We start from the raw sequence: 25,868 nt of genomic DNA on the forward strand, positions 1-25,868 counted from the left end.
CCAACTATATTCTGCACAATCACACAACTTCTGGGGTTCCTCGAACCCTGAAGAATATTTCAGGGGTTTCTCAACGGTTAAAAAGTTGAGAAAGGCTGCTCTAGACAGTGTTTTTTTTAATTCAGCCCTTGCTGGCTTTTTAGATGTTGCATGCCAGAAGGTGGTACTTTGGCAGGAAAATAAGGTTTGGGATTATACCTGCCTCTAAGGATCTTCAGGGTGAAAATTCTAAAATTTTACAGAATCTACCTTTCGGTGGTAGGTCATATAAAAGACCTCAACTTGAGACCTTGTAGAGCTGTTGTCAGTCTGAGTCGATGCTCCATGCGTGTACGTGTGTGCCTCTCCTCTCTTCCCATTTCTCTGTTGATCCAAATGCCACTCTGCCACTGGCTCACCTTTGGTCCTCTCCAGCGGCCGCCATGGTTGGGGCTCCCCCTCAGCGTGGCACTGCACAGCTGCTGCTGGCAGTGCCCCCCAGTGGGGGGCGGGAAGTCAGGGGTGCCAGCTCAGGGGCTCAGGCGGCAGTGACGTCCCTCGGCAAAAGACTACCCCCCCCCCCGGGGCCTCAGTAAAATTGTCAAGCGTTGACTGGTTCCTGGTGATAAAAAGGTTGGGGACCACTGATCTATGGTACACCTTGCAGTACTGGTCCAAGCAAATAGGATCCATCAGCACAGGGGGTTGTAGAGTAACCAAGCAGTGAAAGAGCAGCATCCCGAATGAACCTGGTGGCAGAGAGACATCCCAAGACATTTTGCCGTCCAAATAGTGCTCTACATGCTGGTAAAAATAAACCACCTTAAATAATTTACAATTCAAAGTCTGATGCCTGAAGGAAGCTGCCTCACACTGCCGCTTGGTAGGGGGCTAGCCCTACCTAATGATGAATAGGGTACAATAGTTGTGATGTGATGGTGTTCAGTGGCCTGGTTCAGCTACAGCGTGGCTGGGAAAAGCAAAGGAGAAAGGGGCTACGGGTGATGGAAGGGCCTGCATGAACGGAAGGAGCAGAACCGGAGGGGGCAGCGGCAGAGCAGGCTGTAGGGCAGGGGTGGCCAAACAGTGGCTCTCCAGATGTCCATGGACTACAGTTCCCATGAGCCAGCTACTGTATGGGAATGGAGCTTGTGGACGCCATCCCCGCACTGCTTCTTCCTGCTACTATAGATGGGGCACAGAGTATTTGATGGGGTTCCAAAAGGTGTCAAGGAACCCCACGGGGCCATTGCCCAGCTGAGCTTCTGGGATTGCTCTTAGAGAACGTTTAACATATAAGAGGGACAGAGACAATCCTGAAAGGGCAAATGAAGGTAAAAAAAGAAGTATGATAAACCATGTTAGTATTTACTATTTTGTACTAACAAGCTATTATGTTTAATTAAGCTTAAAATATGTGCTTAGAACATCGTGCCTCACCAGCATTTTGAAGGACAAGGCACTTAATTTTCCCATTTCAGGCTATATAACGTATCGCATAGCTGCCTTGTTTATATGACGTTAATTTAATATGCCTGTCTTCATGAAGGCACCAAATTTTCATGAAAAAGATCTTCTGTTTTGCCGTCGCGGGGGACAAATTTAAAAATAAGGCCATCTGAAGACAGTGTGGAACCTGGAACCTGATTCAAAATTATAGGTCAGCCGTCGTGTCAGTGGGTCACCTTAGGCAAGGGACTATCTTGGTACCTTAGTCCCTCAGTGGCCATAACAATGTAACCATGACAGTGTGCCTACCTCACAAGGGGATGGTAACTGAAAATCTGATTACTTTAAAAAAAAACCCTTTGTACTCCTGGACCTTCCAGAGTAGCTGGACATGCAAAAATATATTACGTTTTCCTAGTATGGGCATCAAAACATGGGGAAAGTTCCCTGTACTTAATTTCTGCATTAAAAATCCAAGACCTTTATAACACTCACGGTGAGGTACACAATTCTCCCTGCCGCAATTTAATCCTGAAAACAGCCAAGGTGATGTAGGTTAATCCAAATGAGAATGTCTACCCAGAGGCCACTGAGGGAGATTTTTGGCAGAGGGAGGTTTTGAAGTGTGGTGGTGTGGTTACAGCGACCTAATCCCGCTCTGTAAACACTAGACAATACTGGCCCTCTCATTAGATTCCATGCTTCCATGTTTTGAATCAGATTTTATTTTGAAAGTGTATTGGGGCGGGAGTTTGCTGCAAAATATGAACCCACAAGTTGTATTTTTTTTAATTGGTGCTTTAGGTTGATCCTGCATTGAACAAGGGGTTGGGCCAGATAGTCTGTATGGCCCCTTCTAAGTCTAGGATTCTATGATTCTAAAATGTTAGGGTACATTTCTTCAATAATCCAGTCTTTTTGGTAATTGAAACCTCAGTGGAGGCTTTCAGAAGAAACCTGCATATCCATTGCTTTCTAATAATTTCCCAGTCACATAAGGTCTTCCTTTAGCTGTCCTCAGATGAGAACATAAGAAGAGCCCTACTGGATCAGACCAGTGGTTCATCTAGTCCAGCATCTTAAGAACATCTGAAGAGCCCTGCTGGATCAGACCAGAGGTTCATCTAGTCCAGCATCTAATCTCACCAACCAGTTCCTCTGGGGGGCTAACAACAGGGCATGAAGGCTGAGGCCTTCCCCATGTTACCTCCTGGCTCTGGGGTTTAGAAGATTGGTTCCTCTGTATGTGAAGGATCCCCTCATACCGTTTCCACACTAGGGGTATCATTTGGATTTGCATTTTTAAAGGGTTGAGTTTTTCAGTCAACATGGCTGTTAGACCATTAGCCATTAGATGTGTCATCTATCTAATCCTGTGGCCATAACTACATCCTCTGGCAGCAAATTCCACATTTTAATCATGGCCTTGCAGACATTACTGCACCTCCACCTAACACCTTTGGTGGTTTTTAAAGTTAGTATATAATAAGCTATTAATTCTTAATATGTGTTTTTTTGTAAACATTATGAGGTCAGCTGAAGATATTTGGTAAGACTATATCGTAATTCGATAGATAGAGTGTCTCTTTCCTAAGATAACAGTAGATTCTCTTCCCTTCCACATTTACAGCATACTATGTTTTTAGGGAGAAAAGTACATTGCTTCTCTTTGTGGCTCATCAGCATGTTACCCTACACATCCATTACTTTTCAGATTTGGAAATAGAATCAGCATTTGCTCCAGGACTGGACTGCTGAGATGGGAGCCCACTCAAAAAGCCATTACAACATCTGAGAGGGAGAGGACCTTTCCCCAAGAAGTTGTTGACTCTGCAGCTCAGGGTTAATTCCTACAACCACTGGGTTTATGGTGGCTCTCCCACTTGTACTGAGTAGGTCATTCAACTCATTATACAAAAGTGAAAGTAGTCATTTCTTCAACCAACTGCTCAGTTTAGGGAGAGATGAGAGTAAGAACCCAAGAGCAGCGTTTTCATTTTGCATGCCTTTTGGGCCGCCTGAAAACGGAAAGTGATAACACATTTCAAAATAAATAAAATGGCATTGAATGGGTAGAAAGAAACATGTTAAGAGAAGGGTGGAAAACCAAAGCAGGAGAGTGGAGCTTAAAAACAGCGCCCAAGCGAATAAGGATAAACTCAAAATAATTGTCATAGATCCAGATCCTTCTATTGTCACATGCATATAAGGGGTTACGTGTAACTAATGTCCTGAGACAGCAGAGGAGAGGGTATGTTCATTTCCCATCTGCCCTGCAGGACAGATAGAACATACATTTCTGTCTAAATCTCCCATTGCAGGTGCAGATCATCTTGCAGGTGTACATATGTTGTGTGCAGATGTGCTTCTAGATCAGGGGTAGTCAAACTGCGGCCCTCCAGATGTCCATGGACTACAATTCCCATGAGCCCCTGCCAGCGAATGCTGGCAGGGGCTCGTGGGAATTGTAGTCCATGGACATCTGGAGGGCCGCAGTTTGACTACCCCTGTTCTAGATGGTTCTGCTCTGTATGTTTAATTCCCAGGGCAGCACAGTGAGCCAGATGAACAAGTTCACTGCAGCCTGTGGGAGGGGCCTCTGTGGGGTGTAATGTCCTGGGGTCAATTCTCCATAGCTTCCATTTTCTTCATGGGAACTGTAACCTGGAGATCCATTGTAATTCCATGAGATCTCCAGGCCCCACCTGAAGGCTGGCAAACCTACACTCCTCTCTTTGGCCTCTTCCCTTTCCCCTATTTTTTCTGGACTTCCTCTGTCCGTCTTTTCGAGCCTCTTCGGACCGGCTCCCTTGCAATGCAAACCTAAACAGAGGCACACCGTTCTAAATCCGTTTAAATAAATGGTATTGGGGGGATGTAACTGATTGGGATTGTACTATCAATGCTGCATACGTTGCTTCCTTAAAACCTTTCTGCTTCCCCTGCCCTTCTGGAGAGCTCAGCCAATAACCACCAGAGATTCTTCTGCCTGCCCCACCTTTCTGATACCAGGACAGCCCACCCATCCCATGCCACCATCTTCTACCACTATCATAAAATCTCAAGTACATTAGAATATAAATTGTACGGGGAATGTAAATTTTCCTTGCGCTAAGTGCTTATTTCTCAGACCTAGTTTTAAAATGATTCATTCTGGAGATATATGGATTCATTAGCTTCTGGAACTTAATAGTGCTTCCCCTCTCTCTATTTTCTGGTATTGGAAGATACGTTTTGCATCAATTTCTTACCATTACCTAGCCAGTGAGCACTTTTGCATCTGTCGGTCTTCCAGCCAGGTGGCGGAAGTTTGTGAACCATTTTATTTAGTTTTCAACATTTCTGTGCCCAAGGAACATTTTCCATGGACCACTGGAGCTTACATACCTTCAGCTGGTCTATATTGTTTGGCTTCCCCGTCCCAGAGCAGAAGGCAATCCAGAGAAACCTTAGCAGACTCTGTGTTGTTATTATTATTATTATTATATTTATTAGATTTAGAAACCATCCCTCCCTTATAAGCTCAGGGCGGGGTAAAGGTAAAGGTAAAGCTATCTCCTGTGCAATCACCGAGACATGTCTGACCCTTGGGGTGACACCCTCTAGCGTTTTCCAGGGCGGTGTACAACATCTAAAACTTCTCCACAATTATAAGCTCTAATAAAGTGATTAAAACAGTAAAAATCACAAAACCTATAAACTACAGTGCCCCAGTTGTCTCATCTCTTAGGCCTTGTTTGGATTTCTATGTCTTTAGGCCACCTGTGTTGTTATACTCTGGAAGGGATATATTCTGGAGGGGGGGGGGGCAATGATTTTATTTGTTTTGGCCTGGCCTCAACCAGAGGCCTGGTGGAATAGCACTGTTTTACAGGCCCTGCAGAACTTTGGTAGTTAGCAGGCCAAGCAAAGCTGGAGATGTAGCAGCGGCCGCCTCTGGCCAAGGCCTCCAGGTGATCCATGACAGGGCGATGCATGGGGTCATAACATTGAGTTGCAGACTTAAAAAGTCCCTCACCCGCAGTGGCAATGGTAGGAGTCATCGTGGAGACAAAGACAGGGAAAATGGTTGCCAATGTGGGTGGAACCCAGAAAATCCCAATTTTCCTGATTGCACAACAGCTGCTTAGGTTTTGCTGTAACCTTTCCCAAGATTCTGGGGGGTGTCGAATCCTTCTTTCTAAGCACTGAACCCAGGATGAATAACCCGTGTGGAAAAGGTCTACATCTCTATTAAAGCAAGTGGACATTTTTCACTGGGGCTGCTGGCAATGTTAAGAGCATACAAAATCTAAATTAGGTCCTGGATAATTTTGATAAATCACACAGATTACCACCCGCAGGTCTGAACAGGTTGCTTTTCTCCAACAATATGAAGGTGACCACATAAAAATGCACCTGTTACTTTCAAAGGTCATTTTTGAGAAGGTTGGAGTTTATTTAACGTTTTGGGGGTTGCCTTATTATATTTCCAGGACAGGAGAGCTCTCTCCTACTCCACACTTCCAATGCTTCCGTAACACTTTAAGGGGGAAAAACATCTTGGTAAATGAGGCTTCAGACATCCTTGGAGGACAATTATTCAGAGGAGCACCATTATAAAAGATACAGATTTACAGTCAACGATTTAACCAATCCAATTAGGGACGGTGTAGATTTTGCATGTGGCGTTCTGATGATGATTTTTTTAATGGTAACAAAAGGAGCTGTACCGAGCAGTCTATCACAATTTCATTTTAATGAGCAATTTGTTTTAGTGGGCAACTTAGAAAGGATGGCCAGCAATGCTCCTAGGGTGACATTAGTGGGACGTCGCCTGTCGGAGACAGCAGTTCTTGATAGTCTGATGAATCAGGCGTGCACTCAACGCATTGCCAAACGCCGGATTTAATACAGCTTGCTTACAGAACAGAAATCACCATTCGTATTCCTGCAGCTGCCAAAAAGGGCTATTCGTTTATTTATACAACAGCACAAATGTTGTAAAAGTAAAGATTACGGACAAGGTGGCTTTCATGAAATATCAGTTGGGATTTCTAGGTGTAAACGTAGAACAGACAAATATTTCTGCGACTGAAAACATAATCTTCTCTTTCCTGTCATCTCTAGCCCAGGAACTGCTAACACTGGAGACAAATTATTTATTCTTATATGCCTAAAGAAAAGCCTGCACCATTTGTAGCACCAATTGGCCTGTCCACTGGCCAATTTATCCTGGTTAATGATGCCCATGTACCACCCCCATTCTGTAATCCTGTGCAGACACAGAAAAGAGGGAGGTGCATGACCGGGGGGGGGGGGGGATGCCAGGTTTGATGTGGTGGATAACAAGTAAGTACAGGTATGGCATAGTTTGTTTCCCCAAAATGACTCATACTTGAACTTTGCATGTTTGTAATTCCCCTGAAAGAATCCCATCTTTCAGAATGTATATACAAGCGAACACTCGGGTTAAGATGTGATTTCAAACTGTGGTCCATTTCCATATCGGGCTGTATGTCCGAAGTTTAGTGTTTTTGGAAAGCAGGGTTTTTGTTTTGTTTTCTTCCTGAGTCCCTACGGCATTGTAGTGCATCCACACTTCTCTGGGGATTCTCTGAGATTTCTCCAATCGCTCCTAAACTCACTTTGCTTTGAAGTTTGGGGAAGGCTCACAGTAAAGCCTGATGGTTTTCTATGTGAATAGAAAAATTCAGCCTACACAGCAGTTATTCTCCCTGACCCCATCCCTGCAGCAACCATTTTGGCCTCCCATCACCCGGGCCTATTCTGCACACAATAGATAATGCACTTCAGAAGTACTTTTTCCTGTTCTGCACAGGAAAATCCAGCTGCCAAAGCACATTGAAAGTGCACTATCTTATGTGTGCAGAATGGGCCCAGGGGAGCTTTTGCTCTTTCCTTGGTTGGTCGTAGAGCTGTTGGCCATGCACCCTTTGCCCATTCCCCTGGTCCTGGCTGGACCAGTGCATAATCTTGCAGTGAGTCCCCCACCTTTCCTCTGTTTCTTCCTCACCCGCACCCACTCTCCCCTTAACAACTGTATTCCTTAAATTGTGCCAGCACATAGGGGATTCATTTAGAAAGAATTCCACGTTGGTAAGAAATAACACTCACACTGAACCATGAGCTTCTGAATGATAGGCAGCTGAAGGCTGCATAACCCCTGGGGAGCTCTTGCGTAACACCTGGAATTCAGATTGGGAATCCCTGCCCTACCTACTCAGCTCACAGGGCAACAGCTTTCAGTGGGTGGCAGCTCAAGGTCCACATGTGCTCCATGGCTCCATGTGTATCCAGGACACAGCAGTGGGCTGGGGGCAGCTAGTGGCAGCTGGGCCTCTGCCTAACAGCTGGTCAGAGCCGCAAAACCTCCTGGGTCAGTCCCACTTATCTGCACGAAGGTGCTTACAGATGACTGTCCCCAACCCATGTCAGGGAATCGTGAAGTCTTTTCACAGTGGCTACTGCACGATTTCTTGCAAAACAACAGCAACAATGCTAAGTCGCGTCTTGAGAATTCCTGTGCCCACTTTGTTTATTTCTGCCCTCTGCCTCCTTACTCCAGGTGAGGCTGAGAGAGCCCTGATATTACTGAAGAAGAAGAGTTGGTTCTTCTATGCCACTTATAATCAACAATTATAATAGACTCTGAAAAGGGACCAATAAACTGCTCCCATTAAGGACCAAGGTCTTTGACGGGCTAATCAAAATGTATATATGTTTGTGTTGTGTCTGTGCTCCCTGTTCAATGTTTGGAGTTGGGGTTGCAGTAATAAAACACTGATTGTTCTGAAAGAACTTGTGGTCTGTGTCTACCGAACTCACAGATCTAACAGAAACACAGCTCATGATGTATGCCTGCCAAAAAGAACCTGTTGTTCGGAACCTAGAACAAATTGTTCTTTTAAATGTTCCCTCCCTAAGACAAAAAATCCACTTCATGTAAAATACTTGCACAACAGTGGGGCAGATTCTAACAGCTTGTTCCTCTTGGTGCTACTTTTCTGACTGCAAGAGGTTTTTAGCAATGCAGGAGCCATCCTGTTGTTTGATATTGGCAGATCACAGGCATCTCATCTTGCTTCCGCTGTAATAATGAATGAATGAACTCACTTGTATGGGCCAATGCTAAGCACGTTCCATTTAGAACAAATTCCATCTAAATCAGTGAATTTTAACTTCTGAATCAATATTTCATTTGGGCCAAGTTCCATTTAAATCAGTGGGTTTTAACTTCAAGCAGGATGTTCCCTAATCCTGGGAGAAAACCCCCAGTTTAATCACATTCATCATCCAATTCATAAGATGCATACCTTTTATTTTTGCGAAACATTTATCCCCTGGGGTTTCATAGTTTAAACACACACACACTTTCCCAAAAGAGTGCGAAAATCAGCCTAAAAATATGCTTAACTAGATAAAATATGCAGTAGCCATATGAAAAATGGTTATGAGGAAGAACAGCATTTAAGGAAGTTAGATGCTTAAAATGATTTATAATATCTGTCCTCAGATTTTTCCCTTGTCTCTCTATTGCCACTTTCTTCAGCCCTTCTATGACAGTGCTCCCCTTAGAGATAGATTCAAGTAGCCATGTTGGTCTGAAGTAGCACAACAAAAATTGAGTCCAATGGCACCTTTAAGACCAACAAAGATTTATTCAAGGCGTGAGCTTTCGAGTGCATGCACTCGAAAGCTCACACGTTGAATAAATCTTTGTTGGTCTTAAAGATACTAGTGGAATCAATTTTTGTAGTGGTTCCCCTTGGCACCCATATTAGTGATGGTGGTTAATGACACAGGAAGCTGAGTTCAAAACTACAGTCAATATTTTAGTATGACAGTAGCTCTTCTGTTTCATGTGGACCAGCAGTAAGTGGAACAAGGTCAACACCCTCAATATGTAGGTTATGGGTTGTCAGATTTAGAGTATCCCAAACACACTTATTTGAATGTATTCTTATTGGCTACAAAATCTATGGCAAAACCCCTTTTAATGTCCTTCCCCATTTCCAGATTGTATTTCTGAGAAAGGTATTGAGTGGGTTGGCCTGCAAGTTTAGTTCCATCTGGCTTTTGTATCTGTTGTTTAGAACTTGGACAGTCTGACTTTGAAGCAAGGAGGTTGTGCTTGTTGTCCCATGATGAATGATATTCTATGAATAGTGCCTCGTTAGTATTTGGTTGCTCCAGGGTTGCTATATGAGGGCAGACAATGGGAAACCACCTTTGCAAGTCTCTTGCCTTGGAAATCCTACATGGTGACCATAAGTTGGCTGATAACACTTTCCACCAGCACCATTATGGTCTTTGAGACTGCTTCTGAGGAAGGCTTTGGTAGAACTACCGTTCAATCAATCCACCATCTTGGCAGGGAGATCCTTGTGTGTGAGACAGTTCTTGGTCATCTTCATACTCAATATTTGATATGTTACATTCAAAGTATATAGGTATTATGAAACTGCATGCTCTAGGTGCTGATCCCCAGTCTTGTTTGTACAGTGAGTGAGTGTTGGTTCTTTCTTGCATACATACATGCAAGGTTTATGTGCATTCCTTGTAACATGTGAACAAAGCTAGAGGGGACAGAGAATGTATGTTTGTCCTTTCTGGAGGGAAAGATATGGGGAAGTTACAAAGCTTTCAGACGAATATCCTGTGAACACAATATTCTCTAATACCACCTAAGTTCCATGCTGTGATGAAGGAAATCCTTGGGCATGGAATAACAATTAGTATCCAGCAAATGAAATTTTAAGAGAGGAAAGAGATAATGCGAATAATTTCTTGCCAGTTTGCTCTTCTTTTTTTACACAATTGAAAAGCCCATTTGGCTCGTCTGCAGAACTCTTTTATTGGAATAAGTTACTAACAAGAGAAACGCTGAATCAGGCAGCTTAATTTTATGGTACAAATCCTTTAGGCTACAGTAATTAGTGCCAACTTTTAATTTTTTATTATTATTATATTTTTTGCTTCCTGAGCTGTTTTTCTACCAAGTCTTGATTTTAATAATTGGACCAAGTTGTATCCCATGATGGAAACTTGGCAGGCTATGAAACATGAAGACGGGAGGGAAAGATTTGTAGGTGGCAGGGACAGCTTGTGTACGTAAAAGATCTGGCAGATAAGCGGTGCTACGGTGGCTGATAGATGACATTTGAATAACTCTCTCTAAAAATTTGCTGTCTGCTGAACACATGGCCTACTAAAAATCATGAAAGAGGATTTGCAAAGAGTTCTAAAAGGTAAATTAGCCCTGCGTTGTAACAATCAGCATTCTCTTACACGCTTTTTGAGGGGAACACATTGATGCAACGGACAGCTTTGTTGGTGAATCATAATTTGAAAGCTTGCTTGACTCATATTTTTAAGACAAATGGGATCATAACAGCCTTACAGGATGGAGAATTGCATGTGACTGGATCTATCTACATCCCAAAGGCAGGAAGAGGAGAACATGATATCATTATTCTTGTCATGCTGAGAACTGGGGGTGTGGGGTGGGGCGTAGAAATAGCTAATGAAGAGCAAGTTTCATTTCAAAGACAGAAAGACAACTTTGAATGAGAATGACATATGCCTATAATACACTTTAACATTCCCTCGAGTTGCGTGTGGACCTCTCCTCAGTCATTTAATAAACAATACCATATTTAAGAGGAGGATATTTTGAGCATGTTGCCACTAGCTTATTGAAGGAGATCATCCCGATGGGGTGATTGACCTTAGGAAAGGGCCTTGGAAATTGTCCTGCAGTGTCCCCATAATGATCCTTTCTTCCTGCTCTTCAGCTTCTCTGAAAATTGGAACAGCCACAAGTGAATGACAGTAAGCCCCCTTCTAGATGCATTTATTTATATGTGTATCCCACTTTTCTGTCCAATAAGGACCCCCCAAGGCAGCTAACAACTAAAACCAGGTAACAAATCACATCATGAAACCAACTGAAGAAGAATTGGTTCTTATATGCCGCTTTTCTCTACCTGAAGGAGGCTCAAAGTGGCTTACGGTCACCTTCCTTTCCTCTCCCCACAACAGAGGAGGGAGGTGAGGCTGAGAGAGCCATGATATCACTGCTTGGTCAGAACAGCTTTATCAGTGCTGTGGCGAGCCCAAGGTCACCCAGCTGGTTGCATGCGGGGGAGCGCAGAATCAAACCCAGTTCACCAGATTAGAAGTCCGTACTCCTAACCACTACACCAAACTGGCTCTTAAAATTAAAAACATATATACAAAACAGAGGACAGCAAATTAATTTTAGCCCATGTTGCCGGAATAGAAAGTGTTTGTGCTGCAAACAATTTCCACCTCAAGACTCCAAAGGTCCATGTCTTCCCTGCAACATGGCCACACTGGGTGACGTCAGCTGACTTTCCAGGTGAAGTTGCACGATGGTGCACTGCCTTTCCTGCATGAAGGTGTCTGCCTAGAGGTATATTACGAAAGCACCCTTTGCGATCAGTTGGGTCTAAGCCATCATTGGGTTAATGGTCCCACATGGTCCATGTATGCCGAAAACGAAGCACAGCAGGGACAGGAGAGCTGAGCTGGCAAGGACACTGCAGGGAAGGAGGATGCAGGAAAAGAGGGGGATTTAATAGAGGTCTACAAAGGAGGAACGAATTCGCGACGGAAGGAGAAGAGTAGTGGAGACCCCAGAGAACTACAAAGGGCTATAAAGTCCCAGAAAGAACGGAGCTGGTGGTGGGATGTCCATACAGTCCACAGGAATGGGACTAGTTGGTATGTTCTTGATAGGGATCATGTGTAGGATTATGAGAAAAGATGTTTATTTATATACCCCTCTTTTCTCCCCAGAGTAGTTTATATCACCGTTCTTTTCTCCTCCCAGTCACCTTCAAAACGACCCTGTGAGGTAGGTGGGCCTGAGAGAGCTCTGTGAGAACAGCTCTAATAGGACCTTAAATCGCTCCAGGTCACCCAGCTGGCCTTCTTTCCCCCTCACAATGGACACCCTGTAAGGAAGGTGGGACTGAGAGAGCTCTGTGAGAACAGCTCTAACAGGACCTTAGCTCACCTCAGATCACTCAGCTGGCCTTCTCTTCCTCTCCCCTAATGGGCACCCTGCGAGGTAGGTGGGACTGAGAGAGCTCTGTGAGAACAGTACTAATAGGACCATAATTAGCTCCAGGCCAACCAGCTGGCTGCACATGGAGGATGAGGGGGGAATCAAACCTGGCTCCCCAGACTACAGGCCACTGCACTTAACCCCTGCACCATGCTGACTCTGAAAGAGGTGCTCTCTGGACTAAATTGCCCAAAGCAGGTTAGGACTAGGCCACTCCTCTGACAAAATTGTTGAGAAGGCAGGTCTAGGGGCATTAAAATAATGCGCAGCTCATGGTCCTTTGTGGGGAGGTGGGGTAGAGTCTTCGCACTGCCTCGCCAGTGGGTTCCTAACCCAGGGGTAGTCAAACTGTGACCCTCCAGATGCCCATGGACTACAATTCCCATGAGCCCCTGCCATCTGGCAGGGGCTCATGGGCATTGTAGTCCATGGACATCTGGAGGGCCGCAGTTTTACCCCTCCTAACCCCTCTGGCGAGTGTTTGCCGCCTGCGCTTTAAATGCCCCCCCCCATGCCCGGGAGTGGGCGCCAGTGAGGCCTTCCCGGCCAAGAGACCTCAGCCAGCAAACTTCGCCCGGCGCGCAAGGAGTCCGCTAGGCGGAAAGCGCGCGCGTGCTTATGAGGCGCTGCCGGGGTTCTCTCTCCTCACGCTTCTCAGCCGAGCGGAGCAAAAGTTTAACGATGGTGTGTGTGGAGAATCATGCAAAATGCTACCGGCCGGGCCTGAATTCGGCGGAAGCCGGCCCAAAGCCCGTCTCCTCGCCCCTTCCTCCTCGGCGCACGCTTATTTCCCCTATAAGCCACCCTCGGCCAGCCCGTCTGCGCGGCTCAGCCCTGCCATTCGGATCCGGGGGGAGGGAGAGGAGAGAGAGAGAGCCGTGTTGGGCCGAAGGAGCAGGGCGACGCTCCAGCCCAGGAGCCCCGGCAAAGTTTCGTCCTGCGTCCGAGCAGTCTCGGGCGAGCGCCTCTCCGGGGCAGTCAGACTGGAATCCAGCGGGAAGCGGAGCAGAGGCGGCCCTGGGTAGGGATGGGAGACCCACTAAGACCAGAGACAGGCAGTGGGGAAGCACCCCTTGAAACCCCAGCTGCGATTGATCCCGCCCCGCTCCGCATACCCCGTCTGTCCCGGAACCCGCGATGCTCCAGGCCCCCCGCCTCGCTGCTCTGCGCCGCTTGCGCTTCCATGGCAGCCCCGCGAGAGCCCCCGAGCAGACGCCACACGCGCCCGCTCCTCCGGTTCACATGAGGTTGGCGAGAAGCCACCGGCGTCAGCACTCCGGCAGCTCCGCGCGGCCGGGGGGATACGGAGACGCCCAGACAAGGGGGGGGGGGGAGATTGGATTTTGTTTTCAAGTCGGGGTCCTGCTTTTTTGGGCGAGGGCTCCCCTTCGTCTTCTCCTCTCAGTGCAGAGTATCTGGTGCGCCTATTCCGGACCTGGAAAACCCCAGCTCAATTAATATTGCAACATCTGTGCTCCGGCGAGTGGCGCGCGGGTGCGCGCGGGGAATCTGTGCGCGCGTGCATGCATCCATCCGTGCATGCCCGCGACGTCTCGCTTCGCAAGCGATCCTGCCCAACGACCCCTTCTTGCTATTGTGATCTGGGGGGGAGGGGGCGGAGGAGGAGCCCCCCACCTTTTGAACGTCGCTCTAGAAAGCCAGCTTTGCACACAGTCCAGCCCCAAGCCTATGGCCCTTGTTGGCATGCAGCGCACAGGCGAAGGTCCGCGGCGGAAAGCTGCAGCTTTTTGGAAGCCGGGCGACGCGGGGGGTGGGGGGGGGAGATATTGACAGATCAAAGGAAAGGGGGAAAGGCGCGTGCGAGAGGGGGAAGGGGGGAGGGGGGAATGTGGCCCTTGCTGCAAGAGACGAATCCCCCAATGCTTTTATTTATTTATTTATTTATTTATTTATTTAGCAAAAAGCCCACCCTATTTCCTCGAAGGCCCCCTCCCCATTTTCCCGAATCCCGCTCGCCTTCTTGACGTCATGCCTCTCGAAAGGCTCCAGCCACCCCAGCAGCCGAGGCGAGGCGAGCCGGGCGCAGGGAGCGAAGCCGCCGCGAGGGCGGTGGTGGCGAAGGCGGTGTGGGGAGCCGAGGCGAGCGAGGCGGCCGCCTTAAACTTTCCGCTCAAGTCCGCCGGCTGCGAGAGGCGCGGGGAGGGGCCTGCCGCCGCCGCCGTCGCTGGAACATCTGGAAGCGTTCAGGGTGTCTGTCTGCCTAAGGGAGGGGAGGGGCGGAGGGCTGTGCGGAGGGAGGGGAGGGCGATGAGGGGCTGGGGCTAGCGCGCGCCCTCCCTCCCTCTCTCGCTCGCGCTCTGCAGAAACAGCTCCCTGCCAGCAGGACGCGCGGAATTGCCTTGCAAGAGGAGAAGCGCCGGCAGCTTGGAAGCCGCTCGCCTGGGTCGTTTTCTCGCCCTTCCGCGTCCCTTTGCCTTCCGCCTCGCGTCGGTGGCTCCGAAGGAGAGGCGAGCAGAGAGACGGCGAGCCCTGCCGAGATTGCCCTCGCGGATGCTCAGCAGCCCCCCCCCTCCTTCCCGCCTTCCCTGCCCCCCCTCTCCCCCCCCATCCAATCCCCCCGTCTCCTTCCTCTACCCGGTGATGGTGGACAATAACTAAAGGCGAAGGGAGGGAGGGAGGGAGACAGCGCGAAAGAGACCCGCGCCCGGCTTCTCCCGGCGACGGCGCAGCAGCCCCGAGGGTCGCGCCCGGCTCTTGGCGGGGGCCCGGATGTTCCCGGAGGATGCCTTGCGAGTCCGCTCCAGGAGGCAGTAGAGCCAAGGCGCAGCTTTTGGGCTTTGAGGCAATCATGGGAATCAGGTAATCGCCCGGGAGACGGGATTTAACCGCCGCGCCGGCTCCGGCTCGTTCCGCGGACTGCTCAGCCGAGCGGCCTTTCGGGCTTTGGCTTCGGAGGGATTAAAGACCTCGGACTCCGTTTGGGGCATCCTCCGCGCTCCCCCCGCGCCCGCCCGCCCGCCGCCTCCTCCTCCTCCTCGCCGTCGTCGTCCCCGGCTCCGCGTTTCTCATCTTAAATGGTCAATGAAAACAAGAGGATGTACATTCCAGAAGAAAACCACCAAGGTAAGCCCGGCGTCTCCCTCGGGAGCCCGTCTTCCCCTCCTGTCCTCCCCTTGATCTCAAAAAAAGAAACCCGACATAATCTTCTTTTCCCTTTTATCCCCCCCCCCCCCAAAAAAAAAACAACCCTATAGGAGCCACCCAGAGGGACGGTGGGGGGGGGGGGAGAGCTCTGTCTCCATAGCGAGAGGACTGGGGATAATATTGGGGGAGATTTGATGCAGTGGTCTGCTGGAGGGTGGGGGTCGAGAGAAAAGATATGCCCTCCCTCCCCCCCAACCTCCACCCGGCGCTCACTTAATGCTGGATAGGCGATATTAAGCAAGACCAAAGTTGGGTCTGTCCTAAAACTGGAAGAGATGAGCCTTGGAGTTTGGGAAGGCTACAGCAGCTGCTACTCCCAGCACAGGTTCACCTTCCCCTATAGAATCTAACTGCTGGGAGGGGGGGTTGTCTTGGGACTGTCTTCTCTCCTTTCTTGCTCTCTTGCCAATCCTTATAGGATTTGTAGACCAACCCTGAACATGTTGATTCTGAAGTCCGTCACACTCCCTTCAGTGGGACCCGTAGAGGCTAGGGGGTTGTTGTGGGGGCAGCTTAAGGGGTTGGTGGTGGGAAGAGGGGGGGGGCTTCTTCCCACAGCAGGTCTTCCCCTTCCCTTAGGAAGAAGGCATTAATTTCATATCTTGGTTCTGCTGAGAGAGAAAGAACCTCCGGCGTCCTTCGTCTGATGGCTTGAAGGGGCACCCTGTGTGGTGTCTTTCCAAAAGGAAGGGCCATCTGTCCTAAGCACAGTTAAATTATGTTTGTTAGATCTGGGGACTGGCAGGCCCTGTTTTCTGTGATTGCCTTCCCAAAGCCCACCTGGGGGGGAGCAGCCTTCCCAGGCATGTCGATCTGGGACCTAGGAACAACTTTTTCTCTCTGCAAAAGCCACCCAGTGTCCCCCCAATCCCTATGAAATTCCGTAAGCCCTGCAGCGGCCTGCTTGCTTCTGCTTGAAGACGTGCCCCCAGGAACCTCAGCTGCCTTGCGTCCAGAGAGAGATCCCAGCCAGGACATCTATGGGGTGTACGTGTGTGTGTCTGTGCGTCTGGATTTCCGTCTTCTCTCCCTGCAATCCAAGTTCTTTGCCAGGGCCACTGTCTTGTTTGTGCTTACACTTCAGGGGTCAGAGGGCAACCAATTGGGTCTCGCTGGAAAGCCTGCCCCCTACCTTTCCCGTCCATCATATCCCTCCCCTCGCCCAGACATAGTTACACACGTACGGTTCCTCCTAAAACAAGAGGGGTCCCTGTCTCTACCGAACCCTTGTGGAGGTGGCTGGCCAGAGGAGAGATTCTGGGCTAGACAGACCTGCTTCTGGGTCACAGAGCTTGTCTTTTCCCAAACCCCACAGCCTGCTGGCTTCGGCTCCTCCTTATGCCCAAAGGGGATTTCATGGAGCAGGGAATTTGATCGTGGCAGCCTCGTGAATTGAAATTTTCTTTCTAAAGCATTAAGTTGTGGTGGTCAGAGCCCTCCGGTGAGGTACAGAACGGGCAAGAATCCCAAGCAAAGGTGTGACAGGGAGCCCAGCGGGGCAGGGAGCTGGATCCGTGCTGCGCCTGAAGACGGCTGCTCTATTTAGCCATGTGTCCCTGTCAGGCAGGAGTGTGTTTCTCCTTTTGACTGCCACTGATGCGACTGACAAATGGACCAAGGCTTGGCCTCCATAACCGTACACCAACTGCTATGGCAACTCGACTCCGGTTCCCTACTTACCAACTGCAGTGATTATATAATATATATATATGTGTGTGTGGAGTAAGATTGCCCTCTCCTTTTCTCTCTGCAGATCCTCGCTGGGTGTAGACAAAAGGGCGAAGCGAGTAAAGGGAGGGGAACAGGACTTGTTTGTGTGTTTTTGTTTACTTACGAGGAAGAGTAATTTTTTTTGAAATGGTTACATCAAAAAGATTACATGCAAAATGTGTCTTTTGCCAGCCCTTTAAAATTCCCCGCCATGTCCCTTGGGCATGCTCTGCCCCATTTTAGCAGATACCTTCTCTCTTCAGGGTCACAACTTTCTTCCTCCTTAGCATGGGACGTGTTTTATGGGTACTCAGCCCTCCACCAGACATTTTGGTGGTGGCAGCGAGGGGCAGAACTTGAAAGCAAAGCAGTCCTGGGACACACGGGTTGCAATTAGAGCATAAGCATTGGAAGGATCAGAACTCAGGAAAAATCCATTGGCTTTTGTTTGCATTAGACGAGTCCACCTGGGGAGGACCCAACTATATTTCCTCCCAGCAGTAGTCAATAGAGAAGTAGTTCCTTGGTTTGTCCATGAATAAAGGTGGTCTTTAGTTATAACTTTGCATTGGACCCAGCATAGAGGTCTTGAATATGCCCTCCTGAGCTTAATACATTTACTGGACTATGGCAGCTGGAATTTGGAGAGTCAACCAGGCTATGCAATTAGAATAGCCTATGATTTCATTGTGTACCTACCAATACCTACCAATATTGAGTACTCTTGAAAATATACGTAGTTGTCTTTCTGTTGCTCCGTGGTGGATATAGCTCACTCCTAAAAATGGCCTAATACAAAGCCCATACATTGACACACTACCCCCCAAAAAAGCTGTCTGGAACTGCTAGGGTGGAATGTTAATTCTTTAGATGCATCGGTTTTTTGTTTGTGTCTAATTATCCCACATGCTGGGTTATATTTTCACAAAATTCCGCAAGTATTAGTATGGAGCGTATGCCTGTTTAGTGCAGGGGTAGTCTGGCAGGGGCTCATGGGAATTGTAGTCCATGGACATCTGGAGGGCCGCACTTTGACTACCCCTGGTTTAGTGTATGTGTATGTTGGGGGGGGGGGAGGGCAAACCCCCAAAGCTGTGGTTTCTGCAAGGAGCTGCAGCATAGTTAATGCCCAAATGGACCTCAGCATCATTTTGTACGGGTATATTACTCATCTTTTTCACTTGTAAAATTCCATGGGGAGACCATCTGTGTGTTTGGGGTGGGGTGGGGACTTCAACGTGCAGTTCTCTTGAGTACCTGCAAGTACTCCTTGGGTGACTATCCATAATTTCAGGTGTGGTGGGTCCAGTTAGGTGAGCCTGGCTATCTTGTGGTGGTGTGGAGAGGGATTTGTAGGAAAAGTCAACAACCCAGTGACTTAATTTGTGGGGCGTGGTGAGGAGGGACGTGTGCTTTGTGGGTTCTGCCTCTTCCAGAAGGTGGTGCTATAGGGCTATGGAGTCGAGACGTTTGGGGGCAAAAAAAACCTTACACCACAGATGTAAACTGGTTTAATAATCCATCCCTCTCTCTAAGAAATCCTGAGAACAGTCATTTCATAAGAGGGGTTGTAGCAGAATTCTGAGCACTCACATTAAACTGTGATTCCAAGCAGTCTTGGGGCAGGCGGGGGTGACAGTTTTCTGTGGCCTGTTTCTTGCATCCACTTTTCAGAAGATTACTAGGGATAGCAAGATATGCACTCATCCTAGATGACTGATTACTAAATGTAGCATCCTCATGGGCAGGGTCCTCTAAGCAGCGAATGGATTTCTTCTAAAACACTTAAACTGTTATTTGTTCACTTCTGGTTGCGTAACTGGAGCAGATTCCAGCCTGCTCCTTCTATCACCAAAAGTCGGTCTTCTTGAGTCCCTTCTTCCCTCTTATGCCTGATCAGACCTTTTTTTCTGTATCTCCAAATAACCTCCTTATCTGTTTTATTTAACTCCCCTAATTTGCCCAGGAAACTACAGGTCACTGCAAGGGTCAGGTTACACCCGCCTCTTTTTGAGAGATTCCGGAAGTTGAGGGACAGGTTCCTCGACAAGGGATAAGCCAATTCAAGGGCAAAGGATACCATTCCCTAACTTTAGAACTAAAAGCCTTTCAAAGTTTATGCCTGGGCACTGGCTTCTGTATTATTCTGCATTACCGCACCAGCTCGTTCGAATGGCATTGTCGGGTTAGCATGCTGCTGCCCCTTGGCTCACTGCTACAATGGTGCGTGCTTGTCGTTTGGTATTTTGAGAGCTGACATTTTTACAACGTAGCCCTAAAACCCTGCTGCACCGGCATGTAAGTGCTTTGGGTTCGGCATACCTGCTGCGACACCATTATCATGACATGTTGTGCCGGTGTCCCGGTGACATTTTGACAGCGTCGCAAGCTGATGCACCAACACAGATGTTTAGCACTTGCGGCGAAGGCGAATTTGATCACATTTTTTGAGAGGCACATCCTCTTTGTTTTATCGGGGTTTTCTGGTCTGTTATTTTGCATTCCTCAGGAAAAGCACATATACCTTAGAACATGATGCGTGTGAGATGTTCTTCTTGTCCCTAAGTTTTAAAATGTACTGGTTTGTAAATAGTGCTGATGTCCTCAGCCTCAGCAGCATCTAAATGGGGGGTGCGTACATTTGTAGTGCTGTTATGTATTTCAGATCTGTAATGCTGGATCTTAGTATCAGCAGGGAGAAGGTCAGGACAGGTACTCCCCACAGTTCTGCATATTCAGGTCATAACTGATTGTTCCATCTCTCCCTTTCTCTTTATTATCAGGTATGAAAAAGTAGTAGCCTGGATAGCCTAGATGAGGCTGAGAGGTTGGCTGCTAAGCTCTGCTCATCTTTTGCCTTCAAAACCCTAAGTTGATTTGCCGTATTAACGAAAAAGTAATTGCAGCAAATGGTTTCTTCTCTCTCTCTCTTTCTCTCTCCCTCTCTCTGGTAGTTTATCCTTGAACATATCTGCAAGTATGCCTTTGAACTTAGCTAGCAAATTGAAGAGAGAGCTCACAGTCTCAGTGGCTTTCTGCCTCTGGCTGGCATTTAGGAATTCAAAAACTGAGAGTAGAGGGGATGCTGGTTGTCTATAGAGAAAAGGGGGAAATGGTTGTCTATATATTCTAATCCAGGAGTGGCCAAATTGGCTTTCTAGATTGCCATGGACTACAGTGACCATGAGCAGCATGCTGGCAGGGACTCAAGGTAATTGTAGTCCACGGACGTCTGGAGAGCTACAGTCTGGTCACCCCTGCTCTAACCTATGAGTACTTGTGTGGCAGGGTGCAGCATGATGGAGCTATGTTAATCCTTCTCTCGGTATCTGAACAAACAGCAGCAGTGTGCTACGCTCCCTGCGTTTCCCTTAAAAGAGTTATGGTCATTTTCCCTCCGTTGAGCATGTATTTTTAAAAAATCAGCCATCAAGATAAGAAAACGGCAAACCATTTTCCTGAACCCGAAAGCTTACGACATAGGACTGCTTTTAAGACTATGTCAGAGTGAACAGCAACTGTGCTTCTGTACTCATTCTGAAGTCATGGATAAAAAAGGAAGATTTATGGGTTGAATAGCAGTCAGCACTCCAGGGGTTATTCAGGGACGCTCTGCTGTCAACTATCCTTAAAGGAATTTTAAGATTGCCGGTTTAGAGGTGGAAACTTCATTTAGGATAGACAATTGTCTAAGGGTTTCTTTTAATTGATTCCTGCAGTGTTTCTCCTCTAGTGGCTCTTCTGTCTAATAGCGCCATCCTGGACGGAGCTGTTGACTTAAATAGACCTCAGAGGGTGTAACTCTGCTTAGGCGACACTGAATGGGTCTTAAGAGATTCGTGATACCCAATAATTGCTTATATAAACTTTCACTCAAAGGGTGATCACCTTGCGATTTGTGAAATAAAGTAGGGAAGTCCCTAGCTGTACTGAAAATAGGTCAATGATATGGTATGTCAATGTGGTGTAGTTGCAGCTCTCCAGATGTCCCTGGACTACAGTTACCATGAGCACATGTTAACATGGTCAATTGGCAGGGGCTCATGGTAATTGTAGTCCATGGACATCTGGAGAGCCACAGTTTAGCCATCCCAACCTAGGATCTGGGGGGCTCAGGTGTGAATCCCCAATCTGCCATGGAAGCTTACTGGGTGGCCTGGGTCAGTCTTACACCCTCAACCTAGCTTACTTCATAGGGTCATAGAGAGGATAAAGTGGAAGAGAGGAGAACCACATAAGCCACTTTGGGTGCCCGCTGGGGAGAAAGGCAAAGTATAAGTGAAGTAAATTTTATTTATTTAACCCCTCTTTATTTAAGTCTTCTCTTGTAAAAACAAGAGTCTGCATTCTTGGTTAGTCCTCATAGGCCTTAGCATCTTCCTGCATTGGGAAACCTGGCCGCTTAAGAGAATCAGCTTGCTGTAGTGGTTAGGAGTGCCAGCTTCTAATCTGGTGAGCTGGACTTGATTCCCCGCTCCTTCCCCACATGCAGCCAGCTGGGTGACCTTGGGCTCTCTCAGCCTCACCTTCACAGGGTGTTTTTTGTGGGGAGAGGAAAGGGAATGTGACTGTAAGCCGCTTTGAAACTCCTTTGGTTAGAGAAAAGTGGCATATAAGAACCAACTCTTCTTAAAATAAAAGGTCTTAGTGTAGTTTCCTGATACACAACTTTTCCATAGTCAGGTAGAGATTTGTTTGTTTGTTTCCGTTTTTGACACAGCTGGGGGCTTTCAAATCATGACACGTGCGCTCAGCCGAAATCCTGCAGTGCTACACACCAGGAGGTCAGGTATTTCAACTGGTTCTTAGAACAGTGCAAGAGCTAAAGTAAATTTCAACGTTTGTTAAACTGCAGCAGCGACTGATTTGCATGTGGTCAAATGCAAAATAATTATTTTGTAAAGCTCTTTTTAAATTTTTCGCTCACGTTTAATTTTTCGCTTGGTGGAATGCTTTCCCAGGTGAGATGAGGGCTCTGTGGGACCTGGGACAGTTCCACAGGTCCTGCAAGAGAAAGCTGTTCTGCCAGGCCTATGGTTGAGGCTGGGAACAACAGTAGAAATTTGGCTTCGTTGCTCCAAAATTCAGTCTGCTCAAAACACCAACTAAACCATCTTTCAGACTTCAATGTTCACATCACCCCTCTAATTAGAAAGAGAGAAGGCAGCTTAGGACATCTGTTTTCATTTAATTATGGAGATTTTAGTGTTTATATTGTGTTGTTATTGTTTCTTCATATGTTGCTACCTGCCCCAAGCCCTTGGAGAAGGGCAAGTTACAAAAAATATCATTATTTTTTAACCACTATACTGCCCTGGCTTAAATTAAAGGATGTCCGCCTCCAGATGTGTCCTGGGGATCCCCTGGAATTACATCTTATGTCCAGACTGCTGAGATCAGTTCCCCTGGAGAAAATGGATATTTGGAGGCTAGACTCTATGGCATTGTACCCCACTGAGGTCCCTGGCCTCCCTAGGCTCCATTTCCAAATCTCCAGGAATTTTCACACCTGGATCTGGCAACCCTACACCCCATCCCTCACCTGTGGCCAGAGGGACCTCGTAACCCTACTCAAAATGCTGATTCTAAACCCCCTTTGAATATCCCTCTCTTTTCTTTGATATCAGTCCGTATATAATAACTAGAGGCCAAGTCTGTTGCATTCAGAAATATAACGGGCACTAGATTGGGGACCTGGAAAGGCTGCAGGCTACAGGCCCCTGGGACAGGGAACTCACCAGCAGGGGCAGCTCTCACGCAGCAGGGATCTGCAGCCTCCAAGCCTCCGAGGGAAGTGGGAGGAGGAGGCGGTGGTCAGGGGTGGGGGACGGAAGGCGATTGGCTGGCTGCTGGACAGACAGGCAAGCCGGTTGGAGTAGGAGGCACTCGGGTGGGACAACTGCCCTGAGTGGGTATTAAGCACTGAGTGGCACTTAAGCCATGAGACATGCCCCTCCTCCAAAGCCTTACCAGAAATATTAAGTGGAACAGATAATAAGCATTTAATAGTGCAGTCTCAAGTAGAGATGCCTTCTTCTAATCCCATTGACTTCAATTAATTTAGGATTACAGAGTTGAGAGTGTCCAAAACACTTTGACTATATTTTCTCAGCAGTCTTGGTTGCTGATGGTCCATCAGTAAGGCATAATACTTCCCAAGGGGTGGTGGTAGAGAGGCCGAAACTGAGGAACAATGACTTCCCTGAGGCCTACCAGTGACCTTAGGGATGATGATCTGAACCAGGCATACAGCTAAAAGATTCTTGTTTGAGACTAGCAGAGACAACTCGAGACAGAGCTGAGGACTGCCCACATTCTCAGAGTCTATCAAACAGGTGTTCTACAGGTAGCAAAAACTGTAAACATTTTAATGCGTTACAGAATCCAAATACATGGACTGCAAACACAACATTGCATTTTATACCTTTGGACAATTCTTTTTCAGTTTCTAAAATAAAAACCAGCATCTGAAGACCCTGGGGAAAATCGATCCCACTGAGAGGGTCACTGCAGAGGTAGGAGCAAAAGAATAGTGTACAAGAAATAACAAAATGATGTTCCAGCCAAACTAGTTACTTACCAAAGCTGCTTAGAAACAGAGTTCAGAATTCCTTATTCCCGGCACACAAGGTCTGCCTTTGGCCATTCTGGAAAACAAGAACATCAGAAAGCTAAGTGTAATTCCGTAGGTCAACATTTCTTAATGTGATCAGTAAGGAAAAAGCAGTGCTGATCACACTTTAGATGGCTTATTTCAGGGGTAGTCAACCTGTGGTCCTCCAGATGTTCATGGACTACAATTCCCAGGAGCCCCTGCCAGCAAATGCTGGCAGGGGGTCCTGGGAATTGTAGTCCATGAACATCTGGAGGACCACAGGTTGACTACCCCTGGCTTATTTGACAAAGGAAAACAAGTCTACATTTCTCAGATATAAATGGGCATTAGCATTCCTTCTCTTTAAAAAACGTGATATTTTATTGGTGCAGATATGATGTTTCCGCCAGCAAATTGCATATCCCGTTTGTCAGACAACGTAAGCTTTTAAGACACATCAGAGAAGCTGTCTTTGCAGGATAGTCTAGATATATCATATACTGGCTATATTTTCTCTCCTTCGTGCATAATTGACCACTATACTAATTCTGAAGTTGTAGACTGTCTTATATTATCTCGCTGAGTTCATGCATTGCAGTGGAGTTCATTCAATAAAGGGGAAGGCAATGATTCACATTATGGAGCTCTTAATTTCACATGAACTTCAATTCAAATGAGAGTGCCCATGGAATTTGGAAGGAGATTTTTGCTTGGTGCAGAGTGGGGTGTGTGTTTCCTGTTTTTTGCCCTACCAGTCTTCTTTCCAGCTAGTGATCTGAGCAACAGACACTAGCAGATGGTACAGTCATGAAATATATGTATCTGTATATTAAACAATTCTCTCTTTTTTTTGTAGCCTGCCCTTCCAGGGTAGCTCAGGGTGAGCAACAGCATGGTTTAAAACCAGTCCCATCGAATAGCAAAATCAGCATGCAATCAATAAAACATTTTATGAATTACAATAACCCCCAACTAATTTGGACTGGAGGGGGGATTCAGGATCTTTGGAGGGCAGATCTCTCCATTTCAGCAGTGGGGCTAGTGCTTTTTGATAGTCCATTTGGGCCTCAGCTGTGTCTTACAAACCTGTGGAACTCTTTAAGAGCCCTGGTATCCTTCATCAGAGCGTTCCACTAGGCCGGGGTCAAGGGGCTCTGCTTGGTACATAAAAAGGCCCAGGTTCAACCCTCAGCATCACCAGTTGGAAGGATCAGGTAGTAGGTGATATGAAAGACCTCTGCCCAACAGCCATTGCTGGTCTGAATAGGCATTACTGACCTTGATGGATTAAGTGCCTTCATCTGTTCATCAGGCATCTACACACACAAAAAGAAGCACACAGGATACCAAGCTTGTAGCCCTCAGGCACGTATCTTGAACAAAAGGCAACACCTACTCTTTGGGATTATGGAGAGTCCTTCTAAAGCCAATGGAAGAATGCCAGTGGTCTAGAGGTTTAGGTGAGTGATGCTGGCAAACTCTGTTATTAAGGAGGACGTGTTGGATTTGGAATTGACCCCTGTGGGTGAACCTCAGGTAGGTTTCCTCTTCTGCGGTCCAAACTGGAACCACCTTGGAGCTTGAAGCTCTTGAGCTGTGCTGGCGTTGCCCTCTTGTGACCTTGAAAGTTCTGGTATGATGACATCATTGGCCATCTCCATTCCACGCCACTCCTTCCTTGTCCAGGAAACTGCCTTGAATCAAATCAAACTATCAGTTCATCCAAGCCAGAATGGTCTACTCAGACTGGCAGCAGCTCTCCAGGGTCTCAGGCTGAGGTCTTGCACGTCACCTGGTCCTTTTGAATGGAGATACCAGGGATTGAACTTGGAACCTTCTATAAACCAAGCAGGTGCTCTACCACTGAGCCACAGT

At 47.4% G+C, this 25,868-nt stretch overlaps 1 protein-coding gene and 1 long non-coding RNA gene across 33 annotated transcripts in view; one reads left to right on the plus strand and one right to left on the minus strand.

Moving 5' to 3' along the window:
* CACNA1C (calcium voltage-gated channel subunit alpha1 C) overlaps positions 1 to 25,868 on the plus strand; it is a 611,497-nt gene that overhangs the window by 58,600 nt on the left and 527,029 nt on the right. The window contains exon 1 of one of the 32 annotated variants that reach the window (XM_077340066.1): positions 14,757 to 15,607. The exons of the other annotated variants lie outside the window; for them this stretch is intronic. Coding sequence (XP_077196181.1) covers positions 15,559 to 15,607 — 49 coding nt within the window. The 5' untranslated portion in view covers positions 14,757 to 15,558. Of the gene's footprint in view, positions 1 to 14,756; positions 15,608 to 25,868 lie in introns of those variants that run through there. 32 annotated transcript variants of the gene reach the window in all.
* On the minus strand, positions 22,312 to 25,646 carry LOC143839131 (uncharacterized). The gene is made up of 3 exons (XR_013231625.1): positions 25,272 to 25,646; positions 23,979 to 24,045; positions 22,312 to 22,542 (listed from the first exon to the last, which is right to left on the minus strand). It is a non-coding gene; the product is annotated as an uncharacterized LOC143839131 (long non-coding RNA).

The sequence above is a fragment of the Paroedura picta genome, chromosome 5 (assembly GCF_049243985.1).
Source record: "Paroedura picta isolate Pp20150507F chromosome 5, Ppicta_v3.0, whole genome shotgun sequence".
NCBI classification, from domain to species: Eukaryota; Metazoa; Chordata; class Lepidosauria; order Squamata; family Gekkonidae; genus Paroedura; species Paroedura picta.